General features: G+C 40.2%; 1 protein-coding gene across 2 annotated transcripts in view; it reads left to right on the top strand.

The window, feature by feature from the left end:
- Nucleotides 1-17,417, top strand: part of Nalcn (sodium leak channel, non-selective) — a 240,345-nt gene that overhangs the window by 183,748 nt on the left and 39,180 nt on the right. For both annotated transcript variants that reach the window (XM_038310269.1, XM_038310270.1), the window contains 8 exons: nucleotides 8,980-9,081; nucleotides 9,501-9,570; nucleotides 10,909-11,000; nucleotides 11,087-11,209; nucleotides 14,111-14,167; nucleotides 14,630-14,750; nucleotides 14,847-14,978; nucleotides 15,835-16,002. In XM_038310269.1, coding sequence (XP_038166197.1) covers nucleotides 8,980-9,081; nucleotides 9,501-9,570; nucleotides 10,909-11,000; nucleotides 11,087-11,209; nucleotides 14,111-14,167; nucleotides 14,630-14,750; nucleotides 14,847-14,978; nucleotides 15,835-16,002 — 865 coding nt within the window. The remainder of the gene's footprint in view (nucleotides 1-8,979; nucleotides 9,082-9,500; nucleotides 9,571-10,908; nucleotides 11,001-11,086; nucleotides 11,210-14,110; nucleotides 14,168-14,629; nucleotides 14,751-14,846; nucleotides 14,979-15,834; nucleotides 16,003-17,417) is intronic.

Raw genomic sequence — 17,417 nt, forward strand, 5'->3', positions numbered from 1 at the left:
TTGTAGTCTCTTTACTTTTCTCCGTCCAGCAATTTCTACTTCTCAAAGTGCCATCTTGTTGGTTAGCCCTCCCATTCAGCAAACTTGGATGAGGTCATGCTTTTCTCTCTGCAGCTCCCAGCGTGTCCAGCAAGGCAGTGTACATAGCACTTCAGAGAGGAACCAAGTGTGTGGCTTCATCCCAACTATCCCATCCACCCAACCCTACCCACTGTGGCTTCAATCTCCTCTTCAGTGAGCTCCAGCTGAAGGGGGGAGAAACCTCAAATGACCCTGGAAATGAGAGGGAAGAGACAAAAATCCTTGACGCACTCAGTTTGGTTCTGTCTCCTGAGACAAGAATCATTTTATAACCAACATTTAGCAAGAATAAGCCAAAGTTTTAAGAAAAGAGTATTAGAAATTAATGACATAAATACTTATCTTCGTGGTCCTATTAAGACTGCTTACTTCTGGTTTTGCCTTAGCATTTTTTTGACCCTAGTCTTGAAAACTAATTACAAGACACTATTTATAGATAAAGAAACTAAGGACATAGATACAAATTAAGTTTATTCAGAAACTATAAAATAAAAGGATAAAATATGAAGTATTAATGTTTATTTGTGCAAAACAAAAATAGCAACGATTTCAAAGTGATAAAATGTAAATACAGTTTTTCCCTTCCATAGTCACATTATCTTCATTTGAAATATCAGTCACTACAGTCAAAAATAAAGTAGAAAACTCCAGAAATAAGCAATTTTTAACTTTTTAACCACCTGTTGTTCTTGCTGTCCTGTTCCATCCCTGCCTGGAGCATGACTGTTCCTTTTGCTGGTATGTCCATGCTGTAATGCCACCTGCCCGTCAGTCACTTCAACGACATCTCAGCTGGCTATCAGACTGATGATCTCAGCATCACCGTGCTTATCCTATTTATTCTTAGCCCCAAACCATAAAGGTCATGCACGATACAAAGGAGGCACAGAGGCATAAGGCACAAAAGCAGGTTAAATATGGGACTGTGCTAACATGACCGCTGAGCACGTAAAACAGATCTCCTAGGTCTCCAGGAACATACCCTCCTTATGGAAAGAGAGGTTACCACAAGTCGAATTAAAAGGATGTATTGTAGAGATACTTTATTGGGTGTTATCTTACCTGCGGCAACCAAAATACTGTATTTTTCTTTTGAGTTAGTGTCTGATGTGTAACTATTTGGGGGAAAGTCCAAATATGACTGTAACAGTGCTAAGCCCAAGAGTTATCAGGGTGCAGTGGGTTAAGGTCATGATGATTAGATCTTGCTTCTGGCAGTTTTGCTTTCCTTATAGACCTACAGGGACACATATTGGTGTAAACACAGACATTTAGGGTAGCTTTATTCATAATTCTCAAACTTGGCTCAGTGAAGGAAAACCCTGCCTGTGCAAACCTGCATGAGTTTTGAGTCCCAACTCCTGAAGCCTATCCTCTGACCTGCACACATGTTCTATGGTGCTAGCACACAAACACAAACACTGAGCATACATACACACACAATAATAATAATAAATAAAGGAAAAGAAATTTTTAGATAAAATAAGCTGTGGCATATCCCAGCAACGGGAATATTATTCACTACTAAAAAAGAAAAGACTTTATCAAGACCTGGAGGAAATTTAATTGCATATTACTCATAAGTAGTTAGTCTGAAAGACTAAATGATGCACACTGGATGATTCCACTCATACAACATTTTGGGAAAGTTAAAGTTTGGATGTGAGAGTTATTCTAATAGGATCTTGCTCTAATTGTTTTGCCTCTGGAGTACGAAGTAATAATATAGAAAATTAAAATTCACGTCTATGGGAAAGTTGGACTGTACAGATTACATAACATTTTCAAACTTTTATTTGCATTAAATTATAAAAAGCTCAGGGGGTTGGCTCAGTGAGTAAGAGTGCTTGCTTGAAAAGCCTAAAGACACAAGTTCAAATCCTCAGCACCTATATAGCTATCCAGGCATGACTGTGCATGCTTATACCCAAGTATTGGAGGGGTAGAGAAAGATATATCCCAAGATCTCACTGGCCAAATAGTTTAGCCCAAATGAGGATTTACTACTTTAGTGAAAGAGCTTGTCTCAAAGCAGTAAAGTAATAGTGATAGAGGAAGTCGCACACTTACATGCAAGTAGCACACATACACACGCGCCCACCTTCACCACACACACAGACACACAGTTACATCATTACATTATAATATATATGCTTTTGAGATAGTAGCTGGGTTTCAGTTTTTTATTTTTTTGGTTTTTCGAGACCAGGTTTCCCTGTAGTTTCTAGAGCCTGTCCTGGAGCTAGCTCTTGTAGACCAGGCTGGCCTCGAACTCAGAGATCCACCTGCCTCTGCCTCCCGAGTGCTGGGATTAAAGGCGTGCGCCACCACCGCCCGGCTAGTAGCTGGGTTTCAAAATTTGTACCTCAGTGAATAGTTTGGGGTTTATATATTTTATTTGTTGGACTTCAATGGGTCCACTTCAAACACATGGATATCCCATTAATTGATTTTCCATTTTATTTATGACACATTTATAAGGTAAAGACATTGAGGGTTTCTTTTTAATCTACAATAAGATATTGGTTGTTCATACATTTATTTATCTATGTGCATGTACATTTCTGTGAATAGAGTGCAGAAGTGGGAAAATCTAACCTGCTGTTGCTGTTTAAGAATGATATCCTTCCACTCAGGATGAGGCTGAATTAAAGAGTGGGGTACTCACCCCATTATAAAAGCAACTTTGCCTCATCTCAGCAAGAGCCCATCGCCAGGGGCTCACCCATTACCATCTGCTGTTGCCTCCACCTTGGGTGATCACTCTGTCACCCCAATGTTGTCAGGCAGGAGCCAGTTCCAGGAAATACGCATTCTATCTTCTCTTGACTCCTACCCACTCGCGATTTTATATAATTGCCACTAGAGGACTGCTTACCCATTGTCTGTGATGTGGTTACATCACATTAACCAACATCTGATAATACTTTAAATCATGTTACCTTGTGGAACTCAGAATCTTAGTAAAAACCCTCAGCTTCAATGCTCTGCAAAGTCACATTGAGATTCCTTTGGGTGGTAATTACATTTACTACAGATGGTCTCATGTAATCTAACTCTTCTATAATGAGTAAAAATAATTTGAAGACTCCTAGGCCTCTCTTTCATTACAGAATGTGCGGGATTTTCCCACACCCTTGTTCTGGAACATTAAGAAAGAAGACATGAAAACAAAGAAAGGAACAGAGGACCCCCTGCTACTGTGTCTATAAACAACTAGTGGTGTTTAAAGGCTAATAAAACTCCAAAGATCGCTCTTATACCCATCATCTTTGGGCCAATTTAAAAATATTTTTGATGGAGGAATGTCAAGAAAAATAGAGACAATTTCTTAAGACACAAATCTCTGCTCCCAGCTCCTAAAAAAGATTATATATGTGGCTGTCATATAAGGGGCAATTGAAATTCCACACCACAAAGGCAATGCAGGGAGGTGGGGGGAAAAGAATCAATCTTTCATATGTTTTTTTCAAAGGCTTGGCAAGAAACCAGGGGTAATATTTTTGCAACTGGGAATGTGTGTTTGCTGAGGAATATTCCCACATTTGAGTCATCATCAGGGGTCCTCATCTTGTTTTACTTTCAAAGGTAGAGAGGGCATAACATTAACCCCAACTGGGAAAAGGAAAATGCCTCTCTGTAATTCTCCTCCAGGGAACAGGAATAAAGAGATTACATATGCCTGCATAATGGAGGGTCTCCTTGCTCACACAAGACAAAAGACTTCATTATTTTTCACTAGACAGACCCTTGTGCCTCTCACTTCCAGAAGCCAGGCAGGCAGATCTAGGCTTTTTCTTGTTGTTGTTTTTAATATTAAGCCACTAGATAGACTTCCTAAAAGAGCCCTTGTTTACACAGTTTTCCACCAGTTTACACAGAAACTTGCACAGCCTTCTCAGACTTTTCATCAGGAAAAGATGCAGGGAAGACACAGAGACCTTGCCATCTCTACTCTGTCTAGTGTTTCCTCAGAGTAGAGACTGTGCCTGAAGAGACTAAAGTGCTTTCCTGATATGATCAGCTCTGTTTTTTCTCTGAGCAGCAAGTAAATTGATATTTTCTTCCCAAGACTATTCTTGTATCCTTCAATGAGGCCAACACACACACACACACACACACAAAGATTACTGGAAATTTATACTGGCAAATTATAACTTGCCATTTAAGGACATTCATCCCTCACCTAGAAATATGTGCACATTCATTTGTCAGGTTGGGGGGTAAATGTCCTGCATTCCTGAGTCCTTCCTTTGCCAACAGATTCCTGTAAGATGAGATACATGGGGATCCAGTTCCCAGTGATGGGCCTGCTCTTAGGTTGAGAGACTGAAACGAGTTCAGTTCTTAGTATCAACTCCTTATCTGCCTTTATGTGCCTCTACCAGTTTGCATAGACAACACTGATAAAACCAATTTTTCTACTTATTAGAAGAAACATCTGAGGTATCCTTTTTCTTATTAGTGTCTCCATGTCTTATTGTCTTATCTACTCTAGGTATGTAGCCTATTCATCTTCAGTGATGCAGTATTCCACCTTGAAATTATAACTCCATCAAAAGTGCCAACCAGCTGGGCGGTGGTGGCACACGCCTTTAATCCCAGCACTCGGGAGGCAGAGGCAGGCAGGTCTCTGAGTTCGAGGCCAGCCTGGTCTACAAGAGCTAGTTCCAGGACAGGCTCTAGAAACTACAGGGAAACCCTGTCTCGAAAAACAAAAAACAAAAACAAAAGTGCCAACCAAGGCATTCTATTTTACTTGGGGCTTTTATTCTTTGCAAGTATAAATGGGTCAGAAAAATTAAAATATTTGATTTTGCAGCATTTCAAGGTTCATTAATCAAGTACTGGTAGAGTGCTTTCTTTGTTCATAGGCTGAAAAATAATAACCAACCTTAAAATACAACCTTGCTTGCTCTCTTGGAACTTTGAGAGTCTGCTCTACATGTAGAGCTGAGTGACCAAAGAGAATGCCATGGAGAATGGAATCCCTTCTGGTAAAAGAAGAGATCAGAAAGATTAAGCTTAGGAGGACGTCAACCAGACTTTGGAAGTCGCCCTGAGGTTCTGTGTTAATCTTTTTCTGGTGAATAACAGAAGTTAAAGGGTTTAAGGCAATGGAAATAACCGTGTTAGGTACCAGTTTACTATGTAACAAATGATTCCAAACTTTGAAATTTGAACACTACATTCTATGTCTTATTTTTTGGTGAAAAATTTGGGCATAGCACATAGCTGCTTCCCTAGCCTTGGGACTCTGACAACCCTGAATGTCCTTGGATTGATGAAACGTTCTCTTCCTACACATTTTGCATGATTACACATAGGAGTCAGAGCATCACAAGCTATAGGATAAATTGGGATTCTTCCAGAGCCATCAGGTGATGGTTTATATTGATTGATTGTCAGCTTGATGACACTTAGAATCACCTAGAAAACAAACTTTGGTTCTATCTTTAAGGGAATGTTTAGAATTTTAGAGAGCACTCACGAAAGTGGGAAGATCAATCCTGAATGGGGGTGGTACTCACCATATGCCAGGGACTTGGACTAAATAAAAAGATGGAAGGAGAGTAGACCAACATCCTTCATCTTTCCACATCCAATCGATAGAAACAACTTTGCCCCCATTATTACTGCTTTCCAAAATAGCAAGACATTTTACATGACCAACAAACGTGGTACAGCTTAAGCTTGAGTCTGTTTAATGTATAGGAACATACTAACATGACATGTTTTCATCCTGTTTCTTTATTCAAGTGGTCTCGGAAACAAAGTACTCTTCTTCAGGTTTTCTTTCCACCCCTGTGTTCCTACTCCCCATCTTGTTCCAGAATCCTGCCTCCTATCTGAGGGTTTTCCTCCATTCATTAGTTTGATTTCTGTTCTAATTGTACAGCAGAAGTAAGGGCTTCCACATGCTTTTAGAAGAATGAACGTATCTACAAAAAAAATTGTTTCATCTATATCCTTACCTGTTTCCTAACAGACAATGCTGAAAGATAAACAGATTTTATAAACCACAAAGAACATGCCTTGAAGACACCTTGAATAGAGTTTCACTTTTTAATTTTAATAGAATCCTGCATTATACTTGGGTGGAAGGATATTCCTTAAGAAACTTTCAAACATACTTTCCGTAACCTGCTCTGACCAGTGCCTTTACTCAAATAAATATCTTACAGTTTGCTATAAGAATATTAGCACTTGATTTTCAGCTTAGAAAAACTGGCTTTTACCTAGTTTCTTAATTCAGTTGCTATAGGCATGCCCCATGAAAGGAAAATGATGTCAGAGAATTTAGTCAAACAGTAGACTCAAGAAAAGAGTGATGAAGGGAAGGCATGAATTTTAATTTTGCACAGGTGTGGAGGAGGCACAGTTGGGGAAACCAACCATAGAGAAAGTTAGAAGCAACAATACACAGACACAGAAGTGAAGAAGTGCTGAAGGTGACCTCTCACCATGGCGAGGGGAGGGTTCTGTAAGCCTGGTTTTATCGTGCTCAGATTATGTGGAAGCCTTGAAGTCAGGAAGGTGAGCAGAAAGCTCTGCTCAGGGTGCAGGAAGACTCAGATGGAGACTTACCCCTGAAGAACCAGAAGCCAGCAGGGCCTATGTTGGGCTCCAAAGGATCTCTTGACTTCCTGCATTGCAAGTTAACTGCTTGTTAATAAGAAACTCATAGTTACTGGGCATTTAATTTAATATTAATTGCTTAAGAAATACTGCTGTAAACATAGGAGCAAATTTGGGAAAGGAAACGAAAGCAAATGTTTGGCAACTCTAACCCATTTGAGCAAAGGTTTTCTGATTTCAATACAGAACTCAAAACCAACACCCATGCTCAGTGTATGAATCATCCAGAGACTATAATTCCCATGTATAATGAAATTCCAGTCTCCTCTGCTGTGATTGCTGTAATTTTCGAATATTTTAGATCTAAAGAGAAAGAAATTCATCAAAAGACAAAAAAAGACGTAGGGGTCTAACTTTTTCCTCACTTCTTCAGTCATATTCTTGGGGAAAGAGAGAAAAGGGAGTCATAGTGAAGGGGCACCATGGACCCATGGAGGCTTGGCTGCTCTACTCAGTCAGAGAGGGCACTGAGTGCTTAATAGAGGCTACCAGGACCTGGAGTCAAAACAGGCACAGTATCAATATGTCAACACACTTCCTAGCGGGTATGTCAACCATTTTCAGCCAGGGTTGTTGGACACGTAACTCCTCAGTGCTTACAATACTAAGTCTGAGACTCACTTTCTTCTGTCTTCATTATAGGAAGGGCCCTCACATTCAAACAGACACATTCCAATTAGGCTGGATGTGTTTTATATTTAAGACCCTTAGGTCTCAATGGCTTAAGGGCTGAGTATTGTGATAAAAGAGTAAAAGCTACCTGACAGCACCTGAGAGTTAAATCATGGGGGTGTACACAGATTGCTGGAGGTCTAGACACCTGAAGGAGAATAGCACTTACTCGAAATAGACGTTCTCAAAATGACTTTATGCTTTTCAGTCTATTTTCCAAAATCCCACCCTAGATACTTTGCTTGACTTTTGTTTACTGAGCTGAACCTAGAAACACATCTTCTTATGCAGTGTCATTGTAGCTCTGGAAACGAGTACAGTTTCCGTCTACCACTCAACAGATCCTCTTGTGTGGTAAACTGTCAGCTTGGGTGTTTCCTCAGAGTGGTCCCTGTTCCTTACTAAAGTAACAGCAGGAATCTTTGGTTCTTTTCTCTGGTAATACATTTATATTCATTGGATTTGTGAGATCTCTTCTTCAAGGATATATGTTATAATGATCTTCCTCTCTATCAAAAACATTCTTGTTGTATGTGTGTGGTTGTGTATATTGCAGTGAGGTTTGTGAGTATATGGGTAAATAAGTGTGTACAGGTGTATGTGCATATGTGTGTGCATGCATGTAGGACATCCCATGTCTCTACCTTCTGAGACCCCCTTAGCTGTCATTTATGTGGGTTCTAGGGATCTGAATTCCCATCCTCAAATTTACATAGCAATTGCTTTAATCCCTGAGCCTTCTTGCCAGACCCATCCTTTTCTCCCAAAGGTTCAGGACGCGCAATGCAAAGAGGAGGTAGAAGAATGTAAAAGAGGAGATAGAAAAATGTAAGAACCAGAAATAGCATCTTCAGCAAAACAGTGATTTCAGAATATAACAGGACCATTGAACATATAAACTCACAGCAGCTGGAAATACATATACAAGACCAACATAATAGCTAGCTGACCATAATCCCAGCATAGATGGGGAAGGGCTTCATAAAGCCCTAACCCTACTTGAGATGCTATTGGCAACTAATGACTCCTGGGAAAAGGGCAAAAAGAAGTAAATAAGTAAGTAAGTTCAGAGATATGAACCAAAAAAAAATGAAAACAAAAATATTACACGTTTCTCCAGTAGATGAGTCTATACCCATTGCACATATAGGCAGCACTAAGTGGATTCAAACATTTTTTTTGAAGATGTATGATATAATTCAGGGGTCCAGCTGTAAAAAAAAGAACCTTCCCTGAGGGCTTACAGAGACCTCCATGTTTAAGATTGAAATAAATATCATGACTAACCCTGCTGCTGACATAATACCTATAGAAAAGCTTGCCATCATTTTGTGCTGATAATTTGAAGGAAGAAGACAAGGAGGAAGAGCTGCTTTCTGTTTATCTTTTAGCTTCTCTTGGCTGTGGAACTTCTACTTTGTGTTTCTGACACAAAGCCTAAAGGTCATTTTCCTCTATGTGTCGTTGGCTGTATTTTGCCTTATCACTGGTGTTTACTTAAAATTAATAAGAGCCAGGAGCAGTAATGTATTATTCATCCTGAGTGTACAAACCATGCATTTATCTAGGGTTTCTTTCTTTTGCAAGGGCTTGCACTCGACAGCGCATGCTGAGCGGATCATTTGAGGGGCAGCCAGCAAAGGAGAGGTCAATCCTTAGTGTGCAGCATCACATCCGCCAGGAGCGCAGGTAAATACTCCAGGAAGATGAACTCCAGAGACATCCAGGAAAGACTTTACAAGTGTATCTCGGTACAAAGCTCAGGCCTCTACCCTGGTTGGCAGACAGGCATGGTGAGGACCTGGTTCTAGCTGCTGGTGGTAACAATAAAGAAATTCCCTATCTGATTCAAAGTTTTAAAAATCTTTACTTCAAAGATTCTTTCCTTGGTGATAGCCAAAGTCTCACTTTCAAGATCAGAAAGAACAGAAATCTGAAAACTTGTTAGACGGGATCAAAGACCAGTGGGTGGACCACACGCTTATGTTTAACAAAGAAATGAGTCATTTCTGATATATCAGGAAACTTAATCCTTTACTCATGACTAGTGACTACAAGTTAAAAATTGGTCTTGAGATGTTTTGACAAGATGACTATGGTTGTTCTAGGTCACTAAGACATGGATCCAACAGCCAGAGGATCAGCAGGGGCAAATCTCTTGAAACTTTGACTCAAGACGTGAGTTCTAAGCTATGCCTTGGATTTTGGAAACTTGATTGTGAATGTGTATTTAAATGATTGATTAGACATTTCTCATGCCTAAGTTTTTATACCGTGTTAAGACGTTTTCTAACCAGATGCAATCAGGAAATTCAGATAGCAAGTTACATGGCTAAGAACCAAAAATAGATCATTACCCGAAAAAATACAGATATCCCATGCAGAACAAATGTCTCAGTTAAAAAGAATAACACAAAATGCAGAGAAGAACTGGCTGTGAGTTCCTGACCCCAACTGATACCTACAGTTCCTACAGCTAAAGTGCAGAAGGAAGAGCAGAAAGATTGTAAGAGACAGAGGACCAGGATATGAAACTGCACCCGTGGAATCTCACCAATGAGCAGGCATAAACAAGAGCTGAACACAATACCAACTGACATGTCAATGTGGATGAGGGAATCTCACAAGGCCTTACCCATAAATGAAGAAACTACATGCAATTAATGGCTGCCAAGAGACAGGGAGTCTGTTTTCTGCAGGGATGATCCCCCTAATTGCTTATCCAAAGCTAAGTGGTCATCCCTAAAAGCATATACATATACTTAACACTGAATGGGTCCTGTGGATTGTATTTATACAGTCTAGTCTGTTATTTCATGTCTGTTGTGGAGATTGAGACCATTAATATCAAGAGCTAATAATGAGCAATATTTGTTGATACTGGTTCTTTTGTTGAAATGGTCTACTAGAAATAGACAGTCTATGTAAAGAGTCCAGTAAGAACACAGCTTTGGAGATGTGTGTTGGCACACACTACACAAAAGGACTCCTGTAGTCCAGGTTAATCTAAACCTCACTATGTCGCCGAGGATTACCTTAAACTTCTGATTCTCTGTACAGTTTTACAACTATGCCCAAATTATGCACTTCTGGGGATGGAACCCAGGGCTTTGTGAATGCTAAGAAAAAGCTCCAACAACTGAGCTACAACCTCAGCTTTTTTTTCTAAGTACAACATTATACATCCTCTAACTTATTTATTCTGATTTAATTTTTTAATCCTTTGCTATAACCTCAGCAGTATGATAGGGCCTAGCACACCATACAATTTCAATATGCATATGCTAAGCATTTTGTATTTTAAAAGGAAAATTTAGTTGTGAAGATGCTCATGGCCATTAAAACTATGCATATAGCATTATATATATAGAGAGAAGTATAAACTATCATATATGTTATAGTCTCCATATAGTATGCACTTAGAAATAGAAATGTTGCTTTTAATTTTAAAAACGGTCTTTTAAGCCTTTAAAAGTCTTCCACTGTACATACACCTCATACACCTTTTACTTCTAGCACTCAAATACAGTGCGATACAGAAATGCGCAAAGAGAAGACAGCGAGATAAAGATGATTCAGGAGAAGAAGGAACAAGCAGAGATGAAAAGGTACCACGTGGCTGTGTCCCAAGGCTCTTATTTGGGAGTGGTTCTTTCCTTTGGCCTTCTTCTGATCCTGCAAATTTCACTTGAAGGAAAGTGCAAGAAGAGGAACTTCGAGAGAACCACCCGTACTTCGACAAACCGCTCTTCATCGTGGGGCGGGAACACAGATTCAGAAACTTCTGCCGCTTGGTGGTCCGAGCACGCTTCAATGCGTAAGTATGGGCCACTTACTGCGCTTGGACCAGGTATTTGACCTGAGTCCTGTGAACAACAGGGAGTTTGTCACAGGAAGCAAAAAAAGGACTGGGTAGGCCTAACGGGATCACAAAATAAACTGTGGGCTAATTAATCATCTTGCTCCTCTTTGCTGAGCTCCCGAACAGGTGGAAAACAAAGGTTTCAAGCAGGTAACATTTGTAGGACGTTCCCATTGATAAAGTATTTAACAACCCTGTGCATTAGCACATTTTTGACAGTAGTGTATGTCAGTGTTGTTCAGTTTCAATTTTCCCTTGAAAGGATTAAAGGAATGGAAAATCAGTGACATGATTAAGGATATGTATTGTTCAAGGCTTCTGTCAGACTTGTACTTTCTGTTGAAGTCCTTTGTTGTAGAACAAAAAGTTTTATCTAGTGTTTGCATTACCAGTTGTTATGAGAAGAAAACCTACTAGCCATTGTCTCAACCCCACCAGTGTGGGAGAAATGGGTAAGCATCTCTGTTTGTTCAACTCAGGGGAGACCTAAGCCAACTATCATAGTCAACCAATGGATAAAAGGAATTTTTGTCTAGTGTTATTTTAAGTACATATCACAGATATTAAGAGTTCTGACATAGGGGGCTGGAGAGATGGCTCAGTGGTTAAAAGCATTGCCTGCCCTTCCAAAGGTCCTGAGTTCAATTCCCGGCAACCACATGGTGGCTCACAACCATCTGTAATGAGGTCTGGTGCCCTCTTATGGCCTGCAGACATACACACAGACAGAATATTGTATACATAATAAATAAATAAATATTTTTTAAAAAGAGTTCTGACATAGAACTGGGAAGAGACTTAGTGGACAAAGTACTTGCAGTGTGAGCCTGAAAACCTGCATTTGATCCCCAGCATCATGTAAGAAGCTAGGCATGATGGCATGGCACTTGTAACACCAGCACTAGGGTTGGAGACTGGCAGCTCCCTGGGGCTCTCTGGCTAGAAGTCTTAACTGGTGAGCCTCAGGCCCCAGTGAAAGGTTCAAACTACTAAGTAGATGGCTCCTGAAGAAAGACAGCGGAACTCTGGCTTTCACCACATAGACATAGGTGCATCTCCACACTACAACACATATCTACATACAAGAGAGACGTGGAGGGAAGTGGAGAACTTTCTAGTCTTTCCCTGTGCCCTCATTAAAGTACTCAGATATTCTTTGTTAATAAGTTATATCACATATAATATTATTACCTGTTGAATGCCCAACTGTTTCTTCAAAAAAAATCTATATGTTGAATTCTAACCGCCGTTATCTCAAAATGTGCCAATGTTTGGGGACAGGAACTTTAAAGACATAGCTAAATTAAAATGAAGTCCTCAAGATGGTACCAATCCAGTATCTCACTTCCTTCTAAGAAGAGGGAGTTTAGACACAAACCCACAAAGAGGAAGCCCATGTGAAGACATATACCCTGAAATAACCTCTGCACTGCAGGAAAGAGGCCTGGAGTGAACCCTTAGTCCACAGGACTTACAAGGACACAACACTACTGACATCCAGTTCTAAGTAACCATCTAACTTGAACCTCCAGTTCTTCATAACCACATCACAGAACAATCCCCCTTGCTTACACCACCTCCCTGTTTAATTAAGGCATTTCCGCCCCAGTATCACAGGAGGCTGTGTGTCACCGTATACGCCCTCCTGCAATGACTGAAATTAGTGGTCAGCTGGGATCCAGTGTCACCATGAGTGCAAACCTTGGGCATGTCTAAGAGGGTTTCTAGTTTGGTATGATAAGGTAGGGCGATCCAGTCTAACTGTGAGCTGGCCTCATTCTGTGGGCTTAGGTCTCAGTCAGAATAAAAATGGGGAAGTCAGCAGAGTGTTTGCACCCATCATTCTCTGCCTCTTGCAGGTACAATGTGACCAGTTGCCCCCAAGCTCTTGCTACCATGAGTTTTCCCCCATGTTGGACTATACCTTGGGCTATGAGCCAGAATGAACCCTTTGTCTTAAGTTGCATTGGTCAGGCATTTTGTCACAGCGATAAGGAAGTAACTAATAGACCACCCACCAACCAAGGAAGACATTTAGGTCTGAGGAGGTTCATGGTTTTACCCAAGGATGCCAGCTAGTCTGCGACTCTCTCCTGATCACTATTCAATTGTCCCTCTGCTGTTCTAGAAAAATATTCACTCTTTAAAGTATGGAATAATAGTTTTAAAGGACCCCTGAGATTTGGCCAAGTGAAAAAAGAAGGTGGAAGTTGATCAGTGCTCGAGTGAGGTTTTCACCTCGAATTACCCTGTTGGCTGCCTACATGTTAACATCTAATTACTAATTCTCCACTTCATTTAGTAGGGTGTAATTCTCCTTTTGTCAGCAACACAGTTGAGTGGACTGATGAAGACCTTGTTGTAATTGGAAATGCACATAAAAAGACTACCGGGGCCTCACTGACAACTGCTCACAGGGTCCCCAAAACTAAGCCTTAGGAATCCACTTCCAGTGAGAAGCCATATTAATTCATCCACAGGACTACAGCGGAGTGGGGAGTGAAGAATTCTCTTTAACTGATGGAGTGTCTATCTAAATGATTATGAAGAACATCCTCAAACTGGCAACACATGTATCTTCAATTAGTGTTTCTAAACAAATGCTGAAGTTTAACTTTGTGATAAGTCATGCCAGAAATCCTTGAATGGAGTCTCAAATCCAAAACCAAAATATTGAGAATTCTTTTGATTTTTCTTTTATCCAGTGGTCTATGCCTTCCACAGTGGTGTGCAGTTAATATAGCTAATAATAGTCATTTTATAGAAGTTATAAAAAGAAGTTCAGGTGGAGAGATGCTTGTGATTACTAACATGCTTGTTGTGTTGAAGAATTTTATATGCTGTTCTCTCTTACAGATCGAAAACAGACCCTGTCACAGGAGCTGTGAAAAACACAAAGTACCACCAGCTTTAGTAAGCGTGACAAGCTCTCTTCCCTGTGCATGTGAACTTCACATGTGCTATTTTCTGCTTCATAAAAATCCAAAATTTTAGGTTGGGGAGTTGGTTCAGTGGGTAATGCAAACATGAAGGCCTGAGTTTAAACCCCAGCACCCTTATAAAAACCTAGATATAGTCTCCTGTGCATATCATCCTAGAATTGGAGGGCAGATAAAGGTTCAGGGAGAGACCCAGGTTCAAGAATATAAGATGGAAAAGAATCCAGCATCTACGTGAGGCCTTCACATATGCAAATGAACACATAAGCATGTAGCACAAACACACACCAGACACAAACAATATATAGATGGTATATACCATGGAAGACTTGTTTAGAAACACCGGTCATGATAGAGTCACCAAAGCCATGGTCCCTGGCCCTTGCAAACACAGGCAGAGCATTTGCACTTCTCAGTTATGCTTGTTCTTCGGCAGTGATTTGTTGGGACTGGTCACTTACCTGGACTGGGTCATGATCACCGTGACCATCTGCTCTTGCATTTCCATGATGTTTGAATCCCCGTTCCGGAGAGTCATGCATGCACCCACTTTACAGGTACGCTGCAGAAACCTTAGCTCCCAGCTCAGCAGAAAATTACTGCCCTGTTTTTGCTGTTTCTGTCACAACCAAAGTGCCATTTGCCAATTTCAGATTGCTGAGTATGTGTTTGTGATATTCATGAGCATCGAGCTTAATCTGAAGATTATGGCAGATGGCTTGTTCTTCACTCCTACCGCTGTCATCAGGGACTTCGGTGGTGTCATGGACATATTTATCTATCTTGTAAGTTTTTGTTCTTTTTCTAAATATCACAATGTAATAGTTTTCTGCATCCCTTAGTACAAGAGTGGGATGTCTGAGGGCTAGTTGTTATAAATTCTTTAATAAATTATAGTGACCTATTATATGTTATAATGACTTATTGTATGTAAATAAAGGATATGAGCATGAAATATAAACAAATAATCTATATAAAAATATCATAATATCTACAGATATAGTTATATATAACAATTGCAGTTTTATATGTGGATAAGGCTGCATTAATAAAATCTAAAGCATCAAACCACTTTATATCCCATAATTCTTATGACTCTTTTAATACAAAAATATTTGTGCCGAATAAATCATGTTAGTAGTTATCGAACCTCTTGTCATCAAATCCTTTGCAATGCTGACTATCACTGGTAGCCATTCAAGTGTTCTGTTTAACTAAATTGGGAAATTATAGGAATGGACTTGGAAATTTCTTATTTTCAGTGCAAGAGAAAGGAGAATTCCTCTGAGTGGAGGTTGCATGTTGATAACCATCAATGTTCTTGTAGGGTCCTTGATGAAAAGAATCCCATAATGGTACCTGAGTGGGACAAAGTTAAGAGAGCAGTAAGATAAAACACAAGGTGGGATGTGGGGGGAATACACAGACACAGAGTGCATACCCCCACTACCCCATACACTAGAGACCTCTTTTTGGAGCCCTCTGCAGGCATAGGATAAACTCATTGTTTGCTGTGAGCAGATGGTGTGCACACCTATGAGTGTCTGTCCCCCATGAAACTCATGGTGTTCCCACTCAATGAAAGGAAATGCGCACAGCCAAAGAGACAATATAAATTCCAGAGATTACTTTTCCTTCTAGGTGAGCCTGATATTTCTTTGTTGGATGCCCCAAAATGTGCCTGCTGAGTCAGGAGCCCAACTCCTGATGGTCCTTCGGTGCCTAAGACCTCTGCGGATATTCAAACTAGTGCCCCAAATGAGAAAAGTTGTCCGGGAACTTTTCAGTGGCTTCAAGGAAATTTTTCTGGTAGGTGAAACTCCCGTCTGCTTCTCTGCTTCTTGTTCACGACGGTCTTGTCCTATCATTTCATTGACTATGGGATAAAGGGAGACGCGGATAGCTAGGGCAAGTCCACATAGTTTTGTTCACTGTCAGAGGATTAGAAAGGAGACAAGAAAACTCTTTCAGGAACTCCACCCACTGAAGCTGACTTATTTTATTCTAAGAAACACTTGTAGGCTCAATGCATGGCAAACCACATCTAGAATCCACTCTTTCATTTTTCATTTGACTTAAGCTTCTACTCTGGGGTTTCTTTTTATTAAGGATAACAAAATGCAAGCCCATCTACTTCGTCAATGCAATTGAGAATCGGTGCATTCGGTTTCTGTGTGTCCCACATGGAAAACAGACTCTGCCCCTCCATCCTAGAACTGTTAACAAAACAACATTTAAAAACACAGCATATAGACATACCTTCCTTTGAGCAGCCTCAATAAACAGCATATAACACTTATAAATATGATCCGAGGGGGAACATGATGAGTAAACATTATATTAGTGTCTTCTAAGAGCAAGGGTGGAAATAAAACAAAATAAGAGGTTCATTGCTCAGTCTGTTTCTGTCTTCCAGAAGAATGGTCACAAAATTCTTTTATTACGGATGAGTTCTGCTTGTGTATGAGGAATAGGGAATGATGGAGATGCTTGTTTTCTAGAAGAAGCAGTGTTAGCTCAGCTGCAGCGTTAGCTAGTATGAAAGTATTTGACAACTGTGCTCCGATGATACAAGAGGTGCACAGTTGCTCACATTTCTAAAGGTGTGTTTGTTTAGAAGACCCAGGGGTTTTTGTACAAGGCTGCAACACTGTGGCTTTTCACATGGATTCTTGAGAAGGAAAAGACACTGTCACCCCACCCAGCAGTTCACATACATGAGTCTCTGAACCACTGATGAGGTCTGGAGGGAAATCTCACCGTGTCTTTCTCCTGAGGAGCACTTTGTAAGGATTTGGATGACTTAAGACATCTGTTTAGATTTCCCATCCACTACAGTTCTGTGGTTTCCACAGAAGTCACCTTTTACCTATTTTTTTTCCTGCTGAAACAAAAGCAGCAGCCAGCAGAGGGAGCCCAAGACAACTAATAGATTGAGTCACGATGCACAGAGTGCTCCCCAGCACAAGAGCCCTTGCTCACAAGAAGGCAAAGCCAGTATCTCTTTAATCTATGCTCAACTAGTAAGACTGACTCCATTTGGGGAAAATGGATAACAACAGAATTTTTTAACATTTCTTTTTGTTCATTTAAATTAAAAAGTATTAACTTATAAAATCATATAAAATGCCTTGTTTCGTTCTCTTGCAACGGAGTCATATTATTTTATTTTAAAAATTTAAAACCTATTGTTAGTTTTTCTTTTTCTCATTTTGAGAAGGTAA

Source organism: Arvicola amphibius, chromosome 13 (genome assembly GCF_903992535.2).
Source record: "Arvicola amphibius chromosome 13, mArvAmp1.2, whole genome shotgun sequence".
In the NCBI taxonomy this organism is placed as follows: Eukaryota; Metazoa; Chordata; class Mammalia; order Rodentia; family Cricetidae; genus Arvicola; species Arvicola amphibius.